Genomic DNA, 17,738 nt, shown 5'->3' on the forward strand with positions numbered 1-17,738 from the left:
TTGCAGGAATGTGGAGAGCTTTTGGGCAATCACACTAAAAAATATCTTTCCCTCTACATTAAGAAGGCTGATCTGGCGAAACTGGCTGATGCAGGAAGAGTTCTTTTCCTTGGGGATCAGAATGCCTCCTGCTCTTCGTCATGCCCTGGGTATGACTCTTTTCTGCCATGCCACTTTCATCAGCTTCCAGAGGTATTTCAGGACTCCAGGAGTGTTCTTATAGAGTCTATACTGAATACCATTGGGCCCAGGAGCTGACATCGATCTTGCCTGCTTTACCGTCCTCTCCACCTCGCTCCATGTGGGGGGTCTTGTGTCCATATGGTGGTCAGGTGGGTGAATTGGTGGCATGTCATCCGGGATGGTGACTGGCTCATGTCTCCGGACATCAGAGTAGGTCTTCTTTAGGTGCTCTTCCAGATCTCGTATGGGGACTCTAAGGCTCCCATTTTTCTTGCTGTCAAAAAGGCTCTTGACAAAGCTGTAAGGGTTGCTGTAGAAACGAGTCCTAGCCCGTTCTTTCCTCTTATGCTGTCGTCTGAGGTGTTCTGCTCTTCGCAGCTTTGTCAAACGCTGCTTTATTTCCGCCTGCAGTGCGTCAAGCCCAACCCTCTCTCCCTCTGTGGCCTTCCTCCACTGCTTCCTCAGTTGTCTTCTCTCCTACACCAACCTGTCAATTTCCTGCTGTCTTCTGGATTTGGGTTGGGTTGAAGGGTCTTTCTGCCTACTGGGTATCTTCTCCTTCACTCCAAATCTCTCTATGCCATAGCTGTAAATGATGGCTCCCATGTTCTCCAGTTTTCTTTCAACTGTTCCCTTTTGACCTTCTAGTAAGAGGACAAGGTCAGAGTTGATGGTCTCCCACTCAATCTTCTGGCTGGACTTGGGCCACAGGATTTGAGGTTTTCTTCCTTCCATCTTCCTCTCTGCTGCTGGCTGTGGCTGGCCGGGCTCCAGACCGGAGTCCACTGGAGGGTCTATGCAAAGTTGAGCTTCGTCTGGGGTGCTGATACCCTGAGGACTGTGGGGGTTCTCCTGCCTCCGGGCTTCACTCGACTGATTTGGCCTACTTCTTAAGAAGTATTGGTCAATGCGAGGCCCCTTACCGAGCTCACTAAGGCACTTCTTTTTGCCTTGATGGATCTTAAGACCCTTCACTGATGTAACCTTTGACCAGCCACAGATGCAGCTGTGCAGCTTTTGTCCTGCCAGTGCTGATGATCTATCGGTTGCAGTGCTGGTCATCTGACTCGTTGTCAAATCCTTTCCTTGTTCTGTTACCGTGTGATCCACCTGTGAGTCATCTTGCACCCCCGCTCTCGCAGACTCTGGGGGTATTCTTCTCCTTAAAAGTTTTCGTAGCAATATTGGGTGGATCCAGGAACGCTAACTAGCGTTGGATCCTGCTAGTATGAGTCACTAGCCCATACCAGCCCCGTTGGGGTCTATTCCCTCCTGTCAGCAGTCTTTCCAGGCCGTCATCTGGTCTTTCCCTGATTGTCAGCTGCCCTTTCGCAGCGGTCACTGGCTTACTCCAGATATTCAAGATTCAAAAAAGGACTGGTTGTTAAAATCCCTAGTGTTTGCACTGCAACAGATTCAGTGGAGATCAAACTGGAGATGTCTGCCAAGGTGACATTGCCACCACCAGGACACATCATCAGTTGTTTGCTCCTCTTTATAAAATGAGACCACTTCCCTTTTGTGACTGTCTCTGATGTTGCATGCTATCAGTGCACTCTCCTCCATGAAGCTTACTAAAGAAAGGTAATTTGAGACAACAGAGATTGATTGATTATTTTATTTTTGATGTAAAAACCAAGTAAATCTGCGACACCCCATTATAGATCTCTGATGACTCCAGTTACATGTTGCGCTTCACAGCTCAATCGGGCATACTAGAAACATATTAAACACACCCATACGTTTAAAAATAGGAAGGCGATGGATCTAATTCATCAGTGATAATAGAAGACGTGTGTTGCTTGTGTTTGCAAGCATGCGTATGTGTGCACACGTGTGTGTGTGTGTGTGTGTGTGTGTGTGTGTGTGTGTGTGTGTGTGTGTGTGTGTGTGTGTGTGAATTCAAAAGACACCATAGTTAATCCATTCACTAAATATCCCAACCATCTACCTGCTAGACTGCTTTCCTGCCCTGACCTGCGACCTTGCTTAAGTGCTTTCACGTTTTCCTGAAGACCCATTTAGAAATGAGGACTATATTTCTAGCTGGAGCCTGGCTAAGCCGCCAAGCACAGCCCCGCGGGAAATGGATTTGAAAGAATGAAAGAAAAACAGGTAGCTGTAATGACTGAGCATCCTGCCCTGTTGAACTGTTCCCAGCCACAGGTCAAAATCTGCAAATAGGCAGTAACTCTAATGACTCTTGGTCTCTGACTCTGAGGGGAAAGGATCCTATGATTGTACTGTGTATATGAGTCTGTAGGCATGCGTGTGTGTATCATATATCTACCCTGACTTTATCCCTACTAAAGAATTGACATGAAGGGGTTTGGTGTCAGGAAACAGTAAAACTGATGTGTTGACGAGACTGCAAAGAACAGAGTGTGAACCAGAGAGCGAGAGTCAGAAAATCAACAAAGTATGCACACTTTTACAATAAATATTTCAATATTATTCATAGTGCTCAAGCATCACATCCACATAAACACCATACACAGCTAAACCTGCATCCACAAGAAAGAAGACAACTATAAAGGATAGGTGTTATAGGCAGGTGAGCATATCAGGTGAGAGGGAAAGCAAGAAGGAGAAAGAACAAGAGACGGAGAGAGAGAAAGAGAGAGAGAGAGAGAGAGAGAGAGAGAGAGAGAGAGAGAGAGAGAGAGAGAGAGAGAGAGAGAGAGAGAGAGAGAGAGAGAGAGAGAGCGTTGGAGAGGGAATGAGAGAGGGGGAAATAGAAAGTAATGGAATGGTGAAAAAAATGGAGGGAGATGTAAAGGAAGAGACAAAAGTAGAATAAGATGACCCCAGAAGGAAGAGGGTTTGCCCAACAGTGTGCAACATAGACACACTATGTATGAATAACAACCATCAAAACCAGTTTTTTTGGGTGTCCAGGCAGCGTAGCATCTATTCCATTGCCTATCAATATGGGGGTCGCCTGTTTGAATCCCTGTGTTACCTCCGGCTTGGTTGGGCGTCCCTACAGACACAATTGGCCGTGTTTGCGGGTGTGAAGCCGGTTGTGGGTATGTGTCCTAGTCGCTGCATTAGCGCATCCTCTGGTCAGTCGGGGCGCCTGTTCAGGGGGGAACTGACCGGGACGGCTTGGAAGAGTGGGATAATTGGCTGGGTACAACTGGGGAGGGAAAAAAAAAGGGGGGGACGTCCGGTTAGCATAGCGGTCTATTCCGTTGCCTACCAACATGGGGATTGGCAGTTCAAATCCTCTTGTTACCTCTGGTTTAGTCGGGCATCCCTGCAAACACAATTGGCCGTGTCTGCGGGTGGGAAGCCAGATGTGGGCATTAAAAAAACAAAAACAAAAAACGATTGTTTCATCAATGATGATCCGCTTGTGTAAGCACATAATATCGATCAAACTGTCAAATTGTGCAATCGGCACTGCATAACTAACATCATGGTCAACTGGGATCGGCTGCTTTGATAAAACGCTGTAGCCTGCGAATATTTTTCTTCCGCAGAACAGAGCAGTGCTATAGTTGAGAAATACCCGACTTTTCAAATGGCATTGATTGCTGTTGTTTGTGAGCCGACTATTAAAAAAAAGAAAGAAAAAAGGATTAATTCTCTGCAGACACATTATAGTGTAAGAGAAAACCCGTCAGAGTGAATACGTAGACAGAGTCAGACTATGAGCACGGCCGTGGTGTTGTGGGAGTTTCTGGAAAGTGTCTTAGGGCTATAATTAAGTATTGTTTGTTGTGTGTGTCAGCAACCGCATCTACTCATAATTGATACAAATAGCATGTCAAGAGAGGAGACCCACTTTTTTTTTATACACACAGGTCAGAATAAGGTAAGAGGCAATGCATCCTTCACAAGTATAAAAAAAAAACTCAGCCTAAGGGAGACTTGCTGAAATTGCACCTGACAATTACATGTACTAACTTTTACAGTGTCTTTATCATACTGGATTTTAGTCTTTAGAGACAGAAAAAAACGCATATTTCTGAATTACACAACCTGATTCATGCCCACATGAATGACAAATAGATAGATAGATAGATAGATAGATAGATAGATAGATAGATAGATAGATAGATAGATAGATAGATAGATAGATAGATAGATAGATAGATAGATAGATAGATAGATAGATAGATAGATAGATAGATAGATAGATAGATAGATAGATAGATAGTGGGACAAAATATGTGGAAAACCACAAAGGGTGATGGATAACAACAGAAGAAAAGGAAGCCCACCACTAGTCCTCAAACTGCAGTCAAACCTTGGTGTTTGAAAGTAAGGCCTACAACACTACAGCACATAGCTGCCAGGCGCTAGGGTAAGGGCAGCCGACAGACTGGATGATTTGTAAAAGGCTTTAAATGAGGTAGTGGGGGAGAATGCAGCGGTGAGAATGATAAACATGGAACTGCAACGGGCTATCACAAACAATGAGAGAAAAAAATCAAAAACACACATTTCACTCACCGAGACCAGAAAAATGTATTCTAGGAAAAACTAACCAAAGAACAATGGCTAGATCATGTGGGTCTGAACATAATCTATCCCCATTTAACCTCTCTTCCTTCCTTCCCATTTTCCATTATGTTTTGCCTTTATTCATCTGTCATGGTGGAGCGTTACAACATGATCAAGCTGCATGATAGAGGCTTTACCCATATGGCTGGCATGACGAGTCAGAAGGTTGGATGGGATTACGACTTAAAACACTGCAAAAACGGTTTATCCTAACAAATCATTAACAAGTAAATTCTGTCTTTAGTATAGATCTTTTTTTTCCCTGAAATTTTCTAGAAGCACTTTTTTTTGCTATTGTAAAACAAGCCGGGAAAAGGAAGGTAAACACAGTGATATCAAGAAAACAACATTAAATTCAAGAAAATTCTTGAAAGTGTGTTTACACTGAAACAAGTGAAAAGATCTCAATTCATTTCATTGAGGAAATTTTACATTTTAGGCCTTTTATTTTTGATTAAATGACATCTGTGCAGTGTTGGTGTGAATTCGAGGTTGGGCTGGGAGCACTGTGTACGTACGGGCTGCTGGCAAGGAGAGAGGGAGCAGAGAGAGAAGGAGACAGATTTGAAAAGAGAAGAAGAAAATATAGAGGAAGTTAAGACGAGAGGGGAGTGGAGGAGAGAATGGAATGAAAACAGGCCAAATATAAGAGAGGATGCAAAGGACACGAGGGGACTGAAAAGGAGAGAGAAGGAGACAGGAAAGTATAGAGGACAGAAGGAGAGGGGGGGGGTGAGGAATGGATAGCTGTCATCTTAATGGCAGCCAGTGCAGAGTTGAATGAACTTCAACACACACTGCGGGAGTGTAGAGGAGATGGAGTAGTGGGGACAGGAGATGGGAGAGAGGTAAGTGGATAGGAAGTGGATGTGAAGGAGAGTGAGATGAAGTGGATAAGTAGGGGGGAGAAGAGAGAAGATGGTGGGTGGAGGAGGAAAGATAAACATTTCTGAAACTTTGATGACCAACACCAAAGGTTAAAACCTTAACTGTGAGGTGAAAACAACAGTAGACCCCGTCACGCGCACCCCCACCCCCCCTTGAACTCCTAAGGCTCTATTTTCATGCCGGCGCAGAGCTGATGGAGGTGCTGCTTCTTTTGGGCGCAAGGCAAATCAACCCTGTCTATGCTGGCTTATTAAATTTGTGCCTCAAAAGGATGGCTGTGGTGGTGCCGGGGTGCTAATACTGGACCGCTGGTATAGTGCAATTGCACAGACCCAGGTGCAATGAGCTAGTTTTGTGCAGCAGTTTAGGTGAGGACGCTGGAAACATCTATCCAAATGCATAATGGATGTTAGCCTATGCATTTAACATCACTGAAATTAAATCACTAAACCAATAGCAAGGACTAACTGAATGCAACCTTCTGAATGAGTGAATCAGAAAATAATGATGATATGTGGCTGTTGAATTTGATGTAATTAAAGACAGTTTGCGCTCATTATAGCAGAAAATTCAACCTAACTTGGCAACGTGAAAGTATATCTGGTCCAATACGATGTATCCATCCATTATCCAAACCGCCTATCCTGCTCTCAGGGATGCTGGAACCTATCCCAGCAGTCATTGGGCAACAGGTGGGGAGACACCCCGGACACACACACACACACACACACACACACACACACACACACACACACACACACACACACACACACACACACACACACACACACACACACACACACACACACCTAGGAACAAATTGGTATGGCCGATTCATCTGACCTACATACAAAATGTCTTCCATCTTGTTACAATCTTGTCACAATCTTTGGTATAATAGGAAGACAGCAGCAGTACAGGGAAAGAATTTACTGCTGCAGGATTTCTTATATATACATCCAAGCAGTGGCGGTTCTAGCTTGTATGGTGCCCTGGGTGAACCCCCCCCACACACACACACACAAATTGTGTCTATCCCCTACCAACAAAAAAAGCACTATCCTGCACTTACTGTAATTTTTATTCCAACATTTGGAACAACAAAAGTAAATAACATTTTTCACTATATACATGTAATAATATAAAACTCAAAAATGTCAAAAAGAAGTCGCAAAGACAAATAGAAACAAATTGTAGTATATAAACTTAATTAAAAAAGAATCAAATTATTACACTATTACCCTATTGCTAAAAACACACAAATAAAACTAAATTGCACAAATCCTATATAACACAAATCCATAAATAGACTAACACACTGAGAAACAAGAGAACTTGATTATTACACTATTGTGCTTCAAACAAGAAACACATAAACTAAATAACACAACTGCCATCTAAACCCTGACCTTTCTTGTATTCCTTGATGCAAAGTCATCAATTACATCAGCATAAGAAATCTGCCCAGGAAAAGCGTGGTCAATACTGATGACAGCATGGCCACTAAGGCGTTCCTGTGACACGGTGAACCTCAGGTAGGATTTGATGAGCTTCAGCTTTGAAAAGCTATCTGCTGCAGCTACGGTCACTGGAAGAGTAAGACAAATTCTGAGAGCAGTCCACAAATTTGGATAAATTTCTGAGAGCTTCCTTTCGTGTATAACTATCAGCAATGGCCCAGCGCATGCACCTCTGCTGCTCTAGGTGAAAAACAATTATGCCGCCCCTCTATTGCAATATATCATACCAGAAACAACACACAAATGCCAATATGCCATATGCATAATGCAAATAGTCTAGTCCAATGCTAGTGTGTTCAAAGTGTCAACAATACACATGATGCAATACGCAGGCATTTTGCAGATCCATATACAAATGACACACCAAACAGGTCTGCATAATAACTCCAATAACCCTGTGATGGCCTGGCGGCCTGTCCAAGGTGTCTCCCCGCCTGCCGCCCAGTGACTGCTGGGATAGGCTCCAGCATCCCCGCGACCCTGAGAGCAGGATTAAGCGGTTCGGATAATGGATGACCTGGTTCCAAATTCTTTACAGCAGAATCATGACGGCATGTATAGCTATTTTCCAAATAATCCAATTTCAGCTTCTCAAACTAAATAATACCAGTGAAAATCTTTGCTATACACCACTTTCTCTTGTGCGTCAAACGCACACATATGAAATGTGTGCAACCACGTATCAGCAGCAACTTAAAACAATGACTAGAGAGCAAATAAAGCTTACCTTTCAGAAGTGTACACGGCGGGTATATTTTTTTCTCTCGAAGACATCTAAATTGGTGTCAGTAGGCCAGGCTATCACTAGCTAATGAGAGCTGGGGGTGGGAGGCTGGGGACGGAGGCAGCTGCAGGTGCAGCGTGATTGACACATTCCTCAGCAATTCATTGTGCTTATAGAACGCATAGCGTAGCGAGCCTGTAGTTACTGCTATTGGTTACCCCGCGATTTTTCTCATGAATAGTTGGCCCACATATTTTGCCGCCCTTGCCAATAGCCTAGTTTGCCTGTAAGGATGTGCTGGCAGTCGTCGCAAAACCGATCATGCAAATGCCACGATTCCGAATTTTTTTTGTGCGTACCATCTCCAGCAAGATGCCACTCTGGGGAGCTGCCCATATCAATCACACCTAAATCTACTACTGAATCCAAGTTAACTGAGGAGAAGTGCAGAGTTGTACTGATAGGCGTCCTCTTTATCCATCTCAAGATTTACCACACCCGTAGTTTGTATGTGCAGGGTATGAGAGGAGCTGATTTGATTGGCCAAGCCGAAGCCCGCCCCAACTCCATCTGCTTATAATGTATTGTAACGTGCATGGATAAGTAGACACGTTGGTCCTTGACTAACAGGTCGGACCCTTTAGTCGACTGCTTAACGTTGTCGCTTGTGGTGTGGGAGACACGGGTTCGCGTCCCGGCTGTGGCGGCGGTCTCCCAGACTGCCCCTGCCCCCCTTGTTCGCTACAGTATTTATACCCGCTATGGGTGAAATAGTGCCACTGCCTAGTGGATTCCTCAGGAGAGGAATAGGCTACGGGAGTAGACCCCTTCATAAAATAAATGTCTACAGTGCTGTTGTTTTTTGTTTTTCTTGCCCTTTTGTATCTGTTTAAGTCAGAAAGTACTGCTGGTGTCGTGTGTGGCTGCCGCTTCTCTCTCTCGTAGCCCCCCCTTCCCATCCACCCCTGTGTGTATGTGTTATGTTTATCTGTTGTCTTGTTTCACCCCGTTTATTGTAAAGCGACTATGAGTGTTAGAAAAGTGCTATATAAGATTGATTTATTATTATTATTATTATCCTAATCCGAACACTTTATCAACTGCGCCACGCTGCACCAGGGCTGTACTTGTGTCTCTGGTTAACAAATTACCAAAAATATATCAGAAACGCCCATGTGCACAAGCGCGGTGTGCTTGCGTTTGCGCCCAGTTTCACAAACAATACAGCCCCTTGTCTCTTAATTTCTCTTTGACCTCTCTCTTACCTACTTTTTCCATCTCTGAAAACCTCCTCATCACATTATACCCCCCCATGTCTTTTTACTTCCTCAAACTCTCTCTTCATACCTCCTTCCTCTCTCTCTTCTCTTTCTCCTTCTCTCACTCTCTCGCCTCCTCTCTTCCCCTCTGGCCTTGTTTCCTATGAATAATATGTTGAAAACAGGACAGGGGGAAAAAAGAATCCAACGCAGACCCTCTGGTAGCTCGCTCCATTTACAACAACCCCCCAGCAAGGCGCCTGAGCTCAAACACACACACACACACACACACACACACACACACACACACACACACACACACACACACACACCCCAAAGCACATGCCTGCACACACATTGGCACACACACAGCTCTTGCAACACTGTGGTGGAAAAGCGGTACATTAATGTTACTTAACTGGGCAGATGTGCCAGGCATGATGACTCAGTCAGAACAGAAACTCACACACAAACATACCCTCAATAACTGGCTGGCTGTAAGTAATTTATGCTGTGTAGCGATAAACCAGTAGCTCTCTATGTGCATCCCATGTGAGAAATGTTGGAGTCCTGCCACAGAAAACATTTGAAATAAACTCACCTTCACTGTTCTAATATGTCAACCATTTACCCCCTCAGATGCTATTAGGATCTCACTTCTGTTGCTCCACTTCTCCCTTTTTCTATTTCTATTGACTCTCATTTTCTCCATTTCTTAGCCTCAATTCTAACTCACTTTTTCATTTCATGTTTTCTCAGTGTTCCTCTTACTTTCATTGAAAGTAGTCCTCTGACTATCCTGGCAGTGAGGACAAACACTTTAAGACCCCTCTCAGTGGTTTCTCTTCCCTCTTAAGTTTTGCACCTTATTCAGTGGGCTCCATAAATTACAACTGTTTGCATCCTCTGAACACATCTCAGACCTCCATACTCTATCTGGTTCGATCTATCGCTTACTTCTCAGTCTTCCTTTCCACTAAAAATTCTTTGTCTCTACACGTCACACTTCCCTCCACCTCGTCCCCATCCTCCTCCAACTGTTATTACATAGTTCCCCTTCCTTGCTCTCCTTCTTTCCAGTTTCACACCAGCCAGACATCTTTTTCATTTCGTCTTGCCTCTCTGTCTGCCTCTTTGTTTGAAATCCTCTACGTACCACACCCATCCATCCCTTCACTTCAGGTCTTACCTCCTTCTGTCTCTTTCACACCCCCTCGCCTCCATCTTTTGCTCTCCAAAATAGCCCAACATAGCTACTACACATTTTAATGTAAGACTGGGTTGCAATATGTGTGCCTTTTATCACTTGTCCTCTTCTTTACTGCAGTGTCCTGCTTTCTCTCCTGAAATGTACCTACAACTGTGACAAACAACTTGTCGTTTTTATGTATTACTTGTTATTTATTGGAAAAGTCCACTTGAGATTCAGAATCTCTTTTGCGAGGGAGACCTGGCCAAGACAGTGGCATACCAATAGCAGTACAAATACATTAAACACAATTAAAACATACAATATGAACATGAAGTTAGATTAGACTTTGTTACAATATCTTTAACAAAAGTTTGTTCGCTTGTACAATAAATTGTTTCCTCACATTTTTGATACCCTTTATTTCACTTTTACGTTATCCACCTTTTCTTTTTACCACCATCTCCTCTCCAACCCAATTTCCGCTAATAATCATCAGTGTTTAACCCCTGCCTCTGGTCCTCTCCTTTTTATCCTCTACCTATACTCTCCAGTATCCCTCTTTCTTTTTATGATGTTTGACTTAACCCCTTTTCCCTTTTTATCATAAACCTCCTTTCCCTTGTTCTCCCATCGCTTGGCCCCTTCCGGCCCCCGTCATCACATCTTGGCGCAGCTTTCTAGATGCAGTTTGGTGTACCATTAAACCAGTTTAAAGGGGTTGTCAGTGGCTGTGTCTCTTAAAAAAAACCTTAAAGTCCCCCCTAAAACTCTGGAGCCTCATAAAGCCCCAGAGCCGCCCTTTAAATCTCTCCACCAGTGCAAACGTAATTGGCCATTTTTCCTCTCTTCTATATTACAGCCCTCCATGTCTCCTCCTCTCTCTGCCCGTCCTTCCGCTTCATGTGTTTCTGTTTGGCTGACAGGGAAAGGAATGAGGGCTATTATATAGATATAGGCTGGGTGGATGGAGAGAAGAAATGCACCTATGTGGATGTAGGGAGAGGTCATGGCCTTCTCTCTTTTTCTTTACTTTCAGAATTCATCTCGTCTCTCCTCATTTTTTTTCTCCCTGGCAACACTATTGTGGTTGTTCCTCTGGAGTAATATCAGTGTAACCTTTATAGTGACTTAGTAACTGACTGTTGCATAAAACTCAGTGATGGTGACTGAACTTACAGGTAGTCTGCAAATGAATGTAAGATCACAGCCAAGACGGCTGACCAATACAAGGGATGTAAATCACAAGTTTCATCACGATACAATATTATATCGACTCTTTGGATAAGGATACCATATTTGCTGATATGACAAAATCTGCCACGATATTTAAATTTGATTCAACTCAGGGGCCAGTGATTGATATGAGACGATATCTCATGTCCATTTAACACAATAAGTTACATTTAAATCAACTCACAAGAAGCAACTAAAATATGATTTAACAAGTTTATTACTGACCTCTTCCAGATATTTAAATGAAAAACAATCTATTCTTTTTAATAAAAAGAATAAAAACAGACCTCCTGTTGTTCACTATGAAGTGCCACATTTCTCATCAAGTGCAAATATTTTCATCAGTTAACTTAAAAGAGCCCTTGATGACCGTTCAATCATGAACATGAACCATACGCATCTCTGCCTCATCCCCCTGGATTTACAAGGTTCTGTCTGTGTGCTAAGTGGTTTAGAGATATTGAGCTTTAAAATGTTCACATCCTAGGTGCATCTTAAAGATGATGATATGGATCGATGTTTTCCCTTTGCATCGATAATATTGGATCGTTGGTCATTGAATCAATCCATCGATCCAGATCTATACATACTAGTTACACCCCTAACCAGTACGTTAGTCAACACTGAAAATGCTTATCACTTAATTATCTTCCTCAAAATGACATTGCATGTTAAGGTAGTAATGATCATCCAGTTCAGTCCAGTTACCATTTTGACTTGACTCGGAATGAGAACAACTGACTTTTGGTTCGAGGGACTGACGTACCCACTATGCAATTACAATATCAACGGTCTGAAACAGGTTTGTCAACTTGATCAGACCCCAAACGCTCTTGTCCTTTTATTTTCATATTTTTTCCCACTTTTTCTCCCGCAGTTGTATCTGGCTAATTACCCCACTCTTCCGAGCCATCCTGGTTGCTGCTCCACCCCCTCTGCCGAACTGGGGAGGGCTGCAGACTACCACATGTCTCCTCCGATACATGTGGAGTCGCCAGTTGCTTCTTTTCACCTGACAGTGAGGAGTTTTGGCAGGGGGACGTAGCACGTGAGAGGATCACGCTATTCCCCCCAGTTACCCCTCCCCCCTGAACAGACGCCCTGACCGACCAGAGGAGGCACTAGTGCAGTGACCAGGACACATACCCACATCTGGCTTCCCACCCGCAGACACGGCCAATTGTGTCTGTAGGGACACCTGACCAAACCGGAGGTAATACAGGGATTCAAACCAGCGATACCCATGTTGATAGGCAACGGAATAGACCACCATGCCATGCGGATGTCTAGAAATAATCTTTAAAATGATATAGACTACCTTTTAAAATGTCCTACTCTCCTCTGGTGTAGTTAGAACATGTTGTTGTGTGTTGAGGTATAAGTAGCTCAACTGAGTCCAGATGAGCGCAGCAGGTTTTGCTCTTTATGAATGGCTGGGCAGGTAAATCACAGAAGTTAAATGGACTTAGACTTCACTACAGCGAGACATCGCATGACAGTCAAGAGACAGATTTACAACCATGACAGACTGGGTTATTGTTACACAGCGTAAGTCTTATGGTGTAGTATACCAGCATGTGTAGCACGTGTATGTGTGTGTGTGTGGGGGTTAATTTAAACAAAACTAGAGGATAGTACCACACTGTCATGCTTTTTTCATGTTTGTGTGCATGCCTGTGCACTTACTGTAGGTGTGTGTGGGAATGGGAGTGATGTCTACCCCATACTATTGTAAAATGTGTTTTCTGTGGGGAAGGGTAATGACAGTGCATGTGCGTGTGTGTGTGTGTGTGCGCTCACGCGTGTGCATGCTCAAAACACGTGCCTGGTATCCACAGGCCCCATATGGTAACCAAAAAGCTCTCGTTGCAGTCACAACACTCATTGGGGGAAAGATAAACGACAGCTGTATTTTCTCTTTCAGTCTAATTATTTCCTAGTGACCACATAGCTTGTCACATATGGAAGGGGCGGCATGCGAGGACCAACACACACGTGCACATGCTCAAACACACACACACGCGCACACACACACACATACACACACACACACATACATATAAACGTGATAACAGTGGAAGAATCAAAATGAGCTGAGACTTTGTTTACCAAAGTGTCCAGTTAGCACATTTCATATTTAAACAAAGTGTAATGGTGGATGAAGGACTTTGACCTCTCTCCATCTGAGAGCTTTGCTTTACTGATTACCTCATCCCCTTCTGCTAGGGAGAGATAGCTTTTAGGAGCAGGGTGCATACAAGGAAACACACACACACACAACATACACATGCATGCACGCGCACACACAAACATTTATAATGTGCTGAGAGACTGACGTACACACACTTGCAAACTCAATGTGAAAACACACTGTGCCCTCTACGCTAAGCACACATAAAGGAAATAAACAAAGGCATAAACAGTACATCCATCATAACATACCGAGTGCAAAAATGTGTGGCAACTCACACACACACACACACACACACACACACACACACACACACACACCCAGGAGTCCAGTACCTTCCTGTACGGGGTGGTGTGCTGTGTCATAGCCATGGGGAAGCTGTGAGCACCTTTGAGTTGAGTACTCTCCCATAGAGAACCTAGTCTCTGAACACACTCATGTGTGGAACGCAGAGGAACACTGGACTTACTCTGCAAGAGAGAGAGAGAGAGAGAGAGAGAGAGCAAGAAAGAGAGAGAGAAAGAGAATGAAATATATTGAAAGATTGAACTAGTGAGAGGTATTCAGTGCTTGTATCATCAAGGAAGTATCATCGGCGGTCACTCGGGGTTGAGTATGACCGTCCTCCCTCTGGGTCCTCAGGTGGATGTAGATGCTGATCCTGGAGCCGCATAATGGGAGGACGCCAGCACGTGACAGCTGTTTATGTGGAGTGTCTGATGTGCCTGCAGCCACCACACGGTCCTTGACAGGGGGTGGCCAAAGTCCAATGGCATGGAGAACCAAGACGATTGGGGACCACCCTCTGTTGCAGCCTTCATCCACCTACACTGGCATTGTGACCTGGAGACATCTTTTGCCAGTTCTGCTGTTTAGGTCTTTGTTGGATCATGCTTCATCTGAAACCTCCCCCTTGATCTATCTGCCTTGGGTGACCCTACCAGGAGCCAAGCTCTGGACGGTATAGCTCTTGGGATCATTGGTACATGCAAGCTTCTCCACCACGGCAAGGTGGCAATTTAGCAGAAGGTGCTTGTATACTACATGAGGTACTGTCAACTACTGTCACTGTCTCTATGTTTATCAGGCATAAGTTATTCTATGAAAATTTTTTATTATTATTATACAAATTATCTTTAAATTCATGCCATAATACAACATAATAAGCAGGCCCATTCCTTGGGCCTAGGGTTAGAATGAGGTAGAAGTCTATTTGATGGATAGTGCCTTTCTTAGGATATGAGATGTTCCAAGTACTGCAATCTTCCGTAGTTCTTGTATTCTGATGTTACCCGGGATCCGCTGGGTATATTTCTTCATCCCTTTTTTTTTTACAAGTCCCAGGGCTCCTATCACTACTGGTATTGTTGTGGTTTTCATTCCCCACATTCGTTCAATCTTGATTTCAAGGTCTTTATATTTCGACAGTTTTTCAATTACTTTAACTGAGGTGTTCCTTTCAGTCGGGATGGACATGTCGATGAGTAGGCAGCTTTTTATTATTATTATTACTAATCTTTTTCTCCCTTTGTCCATTCCTTCATTCCTTCACTTATTTTCTTCATATGCTTAATTCATTACATGATGTGTTTGATGGCATGTGATATGTATGCATACCTGTAGGTGGAGTAACATGATGTGTATCCACAGATGAGGCTGTCGGCTGGTCAGGTTGAAATAGGACTTGGCGTATAAGCAGTAATGGCCCTTCAAAGGACAGGAGAACGAAAGCTTGGCTACACAGCCCCGACTAGAATCTGACAGACAGACACACACACACACACACATGTGCGCGCGCGCACACATGCACGCACGCACGCACACACACACACACACATCCAAAGCCATCATTATTTACACAAGCACAAAAAACAAAAACAAAACACAAAAAATGGTTACTATAAAGCAGCTGTCAAAATGTCACACAACATGAATTATGCTGTTCTACCTAAATCAGTTACTATAGCACTTTTGCTCGCTCGCTCTCTCTCTCTCTCTCTCTCTCTCTCTCTCTCTCTCTCTCTCTCTCTCTCTCTCTCTCTTTCAGTCTTGTCTGCAAAAAAAACAAAAACAAAACAGCTGTATGGAATTGTGAAACCTTGAGAGCACATTTACAGAGTGATTCATGGCACGCAAGGACACTGTTCTCCATGATGATCCAAGACTTGTATACATGACTGCATTTGTTCCCTTCCCTCCACCAGCCACTACATCCACCTGCCAACAAATTACTTGCGACCAAGTAAAACCCAAGGCTTGCTACTCAACAAACTCAAGAGGTTGGCGAGCAATTAAGCAAATTTGACATCTTTTCCTGTGAACTTTACTGCCTGCGGTATGTCTCAGTGCCAGTCTTAGATATATGTGGGCCCAATGACATACATCTACTTCTCCATTAAGTTTATAGAGGCCCTTGGGCCACAGCATTGTAACCTTTGGCACACACAACACGCAGAACTACACTCCTCATCAGCACTGCCAAATCCCAGGGATAAGCCCATTCTAAATACCATTTACCTATAAAGCTACATTTCATTGTGTATGTGTACAGAGAGGTGACACAAAACCAACATTAAGTGTAGGATGAAATCAATTCATCAGTCTGTGTCTGTGTATCAGCGTGTATATTCATGTGTGTATGTGTGTGTGCATCTGTGTGTGTGTACATACACATTTTTATTTGTGCTCCCATGCAATGGGATAGAGGGGTTGACACCTGATGAGTGGGTCGGCCAGCAGCCTGATGGCCTCATGCAGCTGAGACAGCCTGTGATGTTATAGTGCAACAGCCATGGGGCTGACTCTCATTAAGAGACTTTGGCATTTACCAAGTAAAGGGAACGGAGTAATTATAGGATGAGGAATGGAGATTGGAGAGCATATCTGTATCGTTGTATGCTGTCAGTCATGACTTGTTTTGTCCAGTAAGTCTGTGTGTGTGTGTGTGTGTCTCTCTGTATGTGTGTGTGTAAATGGCTCTGTGTCTGTTTCAAAGATGGACTTTCATGTTCAGATTGAATGGTGACACAGAGGCCAAAGGAGGAGTCCATTATATGCTCTCCAGTTTGTGTGTCTGTGTATAGGTGTATGTGTATGTATGTTTGTTTAAGTGCGTTTGTGTGTGTGTTTATGTGTAGGAACAGTGGGCTGCCGCTTTCATGCTGCGCCCGGGGATCGACCCCAGTTCTTTTCCCATTGCCTTGGTCAGGGGCACTTGCAGAAGTATAAACCCTAACATGCATGTTCCTTTTTGATGGGGGAAACCAGAGTACCCGGAGAAAACCCACCACAGACACGGGGAGAACATGCAAACTCCACACAGAGGATGACCTGGGATGACCTCCAAGGTTGGACAACCCCGGGGTGTAAGAGACAGTTAGAGAGAGTAAGATGAGAGCGAGAGAGAAAGGGGGTCTTGGAAAATGTTCCTATTGCATTCTGAAAGTCCTGTTATTCCCTTGGTCAAATTATTACTTTGATCAAATCTCACATCCAGCTGAGTTTCTGATTTTGAAGAGCTTAATGATATTGTAATCTGGTGTCCTGAAAACAACTAATGAAATAAAAAAGGTTAAGATTGAAGATGGAGACTTGAAACATTTAGGGACTGTGAAGAATGTATAAGCGGCAAATATATATATATACACTACCGTTCAAAAGTTTGGGATCACATTGAAATGTCCATATTTTTGAAGGAAAAGCACTGTACTTTTCAATGAAGATAACTTTAAACTAGTCTTAACTTTAAAGAAATACACTCTATACATTGCTAATGTGGTAAATGACTATTCTAGCTGCAAATGTCTGGTTTTTGGTGCAATATCTACATAGGTGTATAGAGGCCCATTTCAAGCAACTATCACTCCAGTGTTCTAATGGTACAATGTGTTTGCTCATTGGCTCAGAAGGCTAATTGATGATTAGAAAACCCTTGTGCAATCATGTTCACACATCTGAAAACAGTTTAGCTCGTTACAGAAGCTACAAAACTGACCTTCCTTTGAGCAGATTGAGTTTCTGGAGCATCACATTTGTG

At 43.6% G+C, this 17,738-nt stretch overlaps 1 protein-coding gene across 2 annotated transcripts in view; it reads right to left on the minus strand.

The window, feature by feature from the left end:
- The window catches only part of veph1 (ventricular zone expressed PH domain-containing 1), a 206,884-nt gene that overhangs the window by 72,286 nt on the left and 116,860 nt on the right, over positions 1-17,738 (minus strand). For both annotated transcript variants that reach the window (XM_056283081.1, XM_056283080.1), the window contains 2 exons: positions 15,320-15,459; positions 14,038-14,172 (listed from right to left, as the gene is read on the minus strand). In XM_056283081.1, coding sequence (XP_056139056.1) covers positions 14,038-14,172; positions 15,320-15,459 — 275 coding nt within the window. The remainder of the gene's footprint in view (positions 1-14,037; positions 14,173-15,319; positions 15,460-17,738) is intronic.

The sequence above is a fragment of the Lampris incognitus genome, chromosome 7 (genome assembly GCF_029633865.1).
Source record: "Lampris incognitus isolate fLamInc1 chromosome 7, fLamInc1.hap2, whole genome shotgun sequence".
NCBI classification, from domain to species: domain Eukaryota; kingdom Metazoa; phylum Chordata; class Actinopteri; order Lampriformes; family Lampridae; genus Lampris; species Lampris incognitus.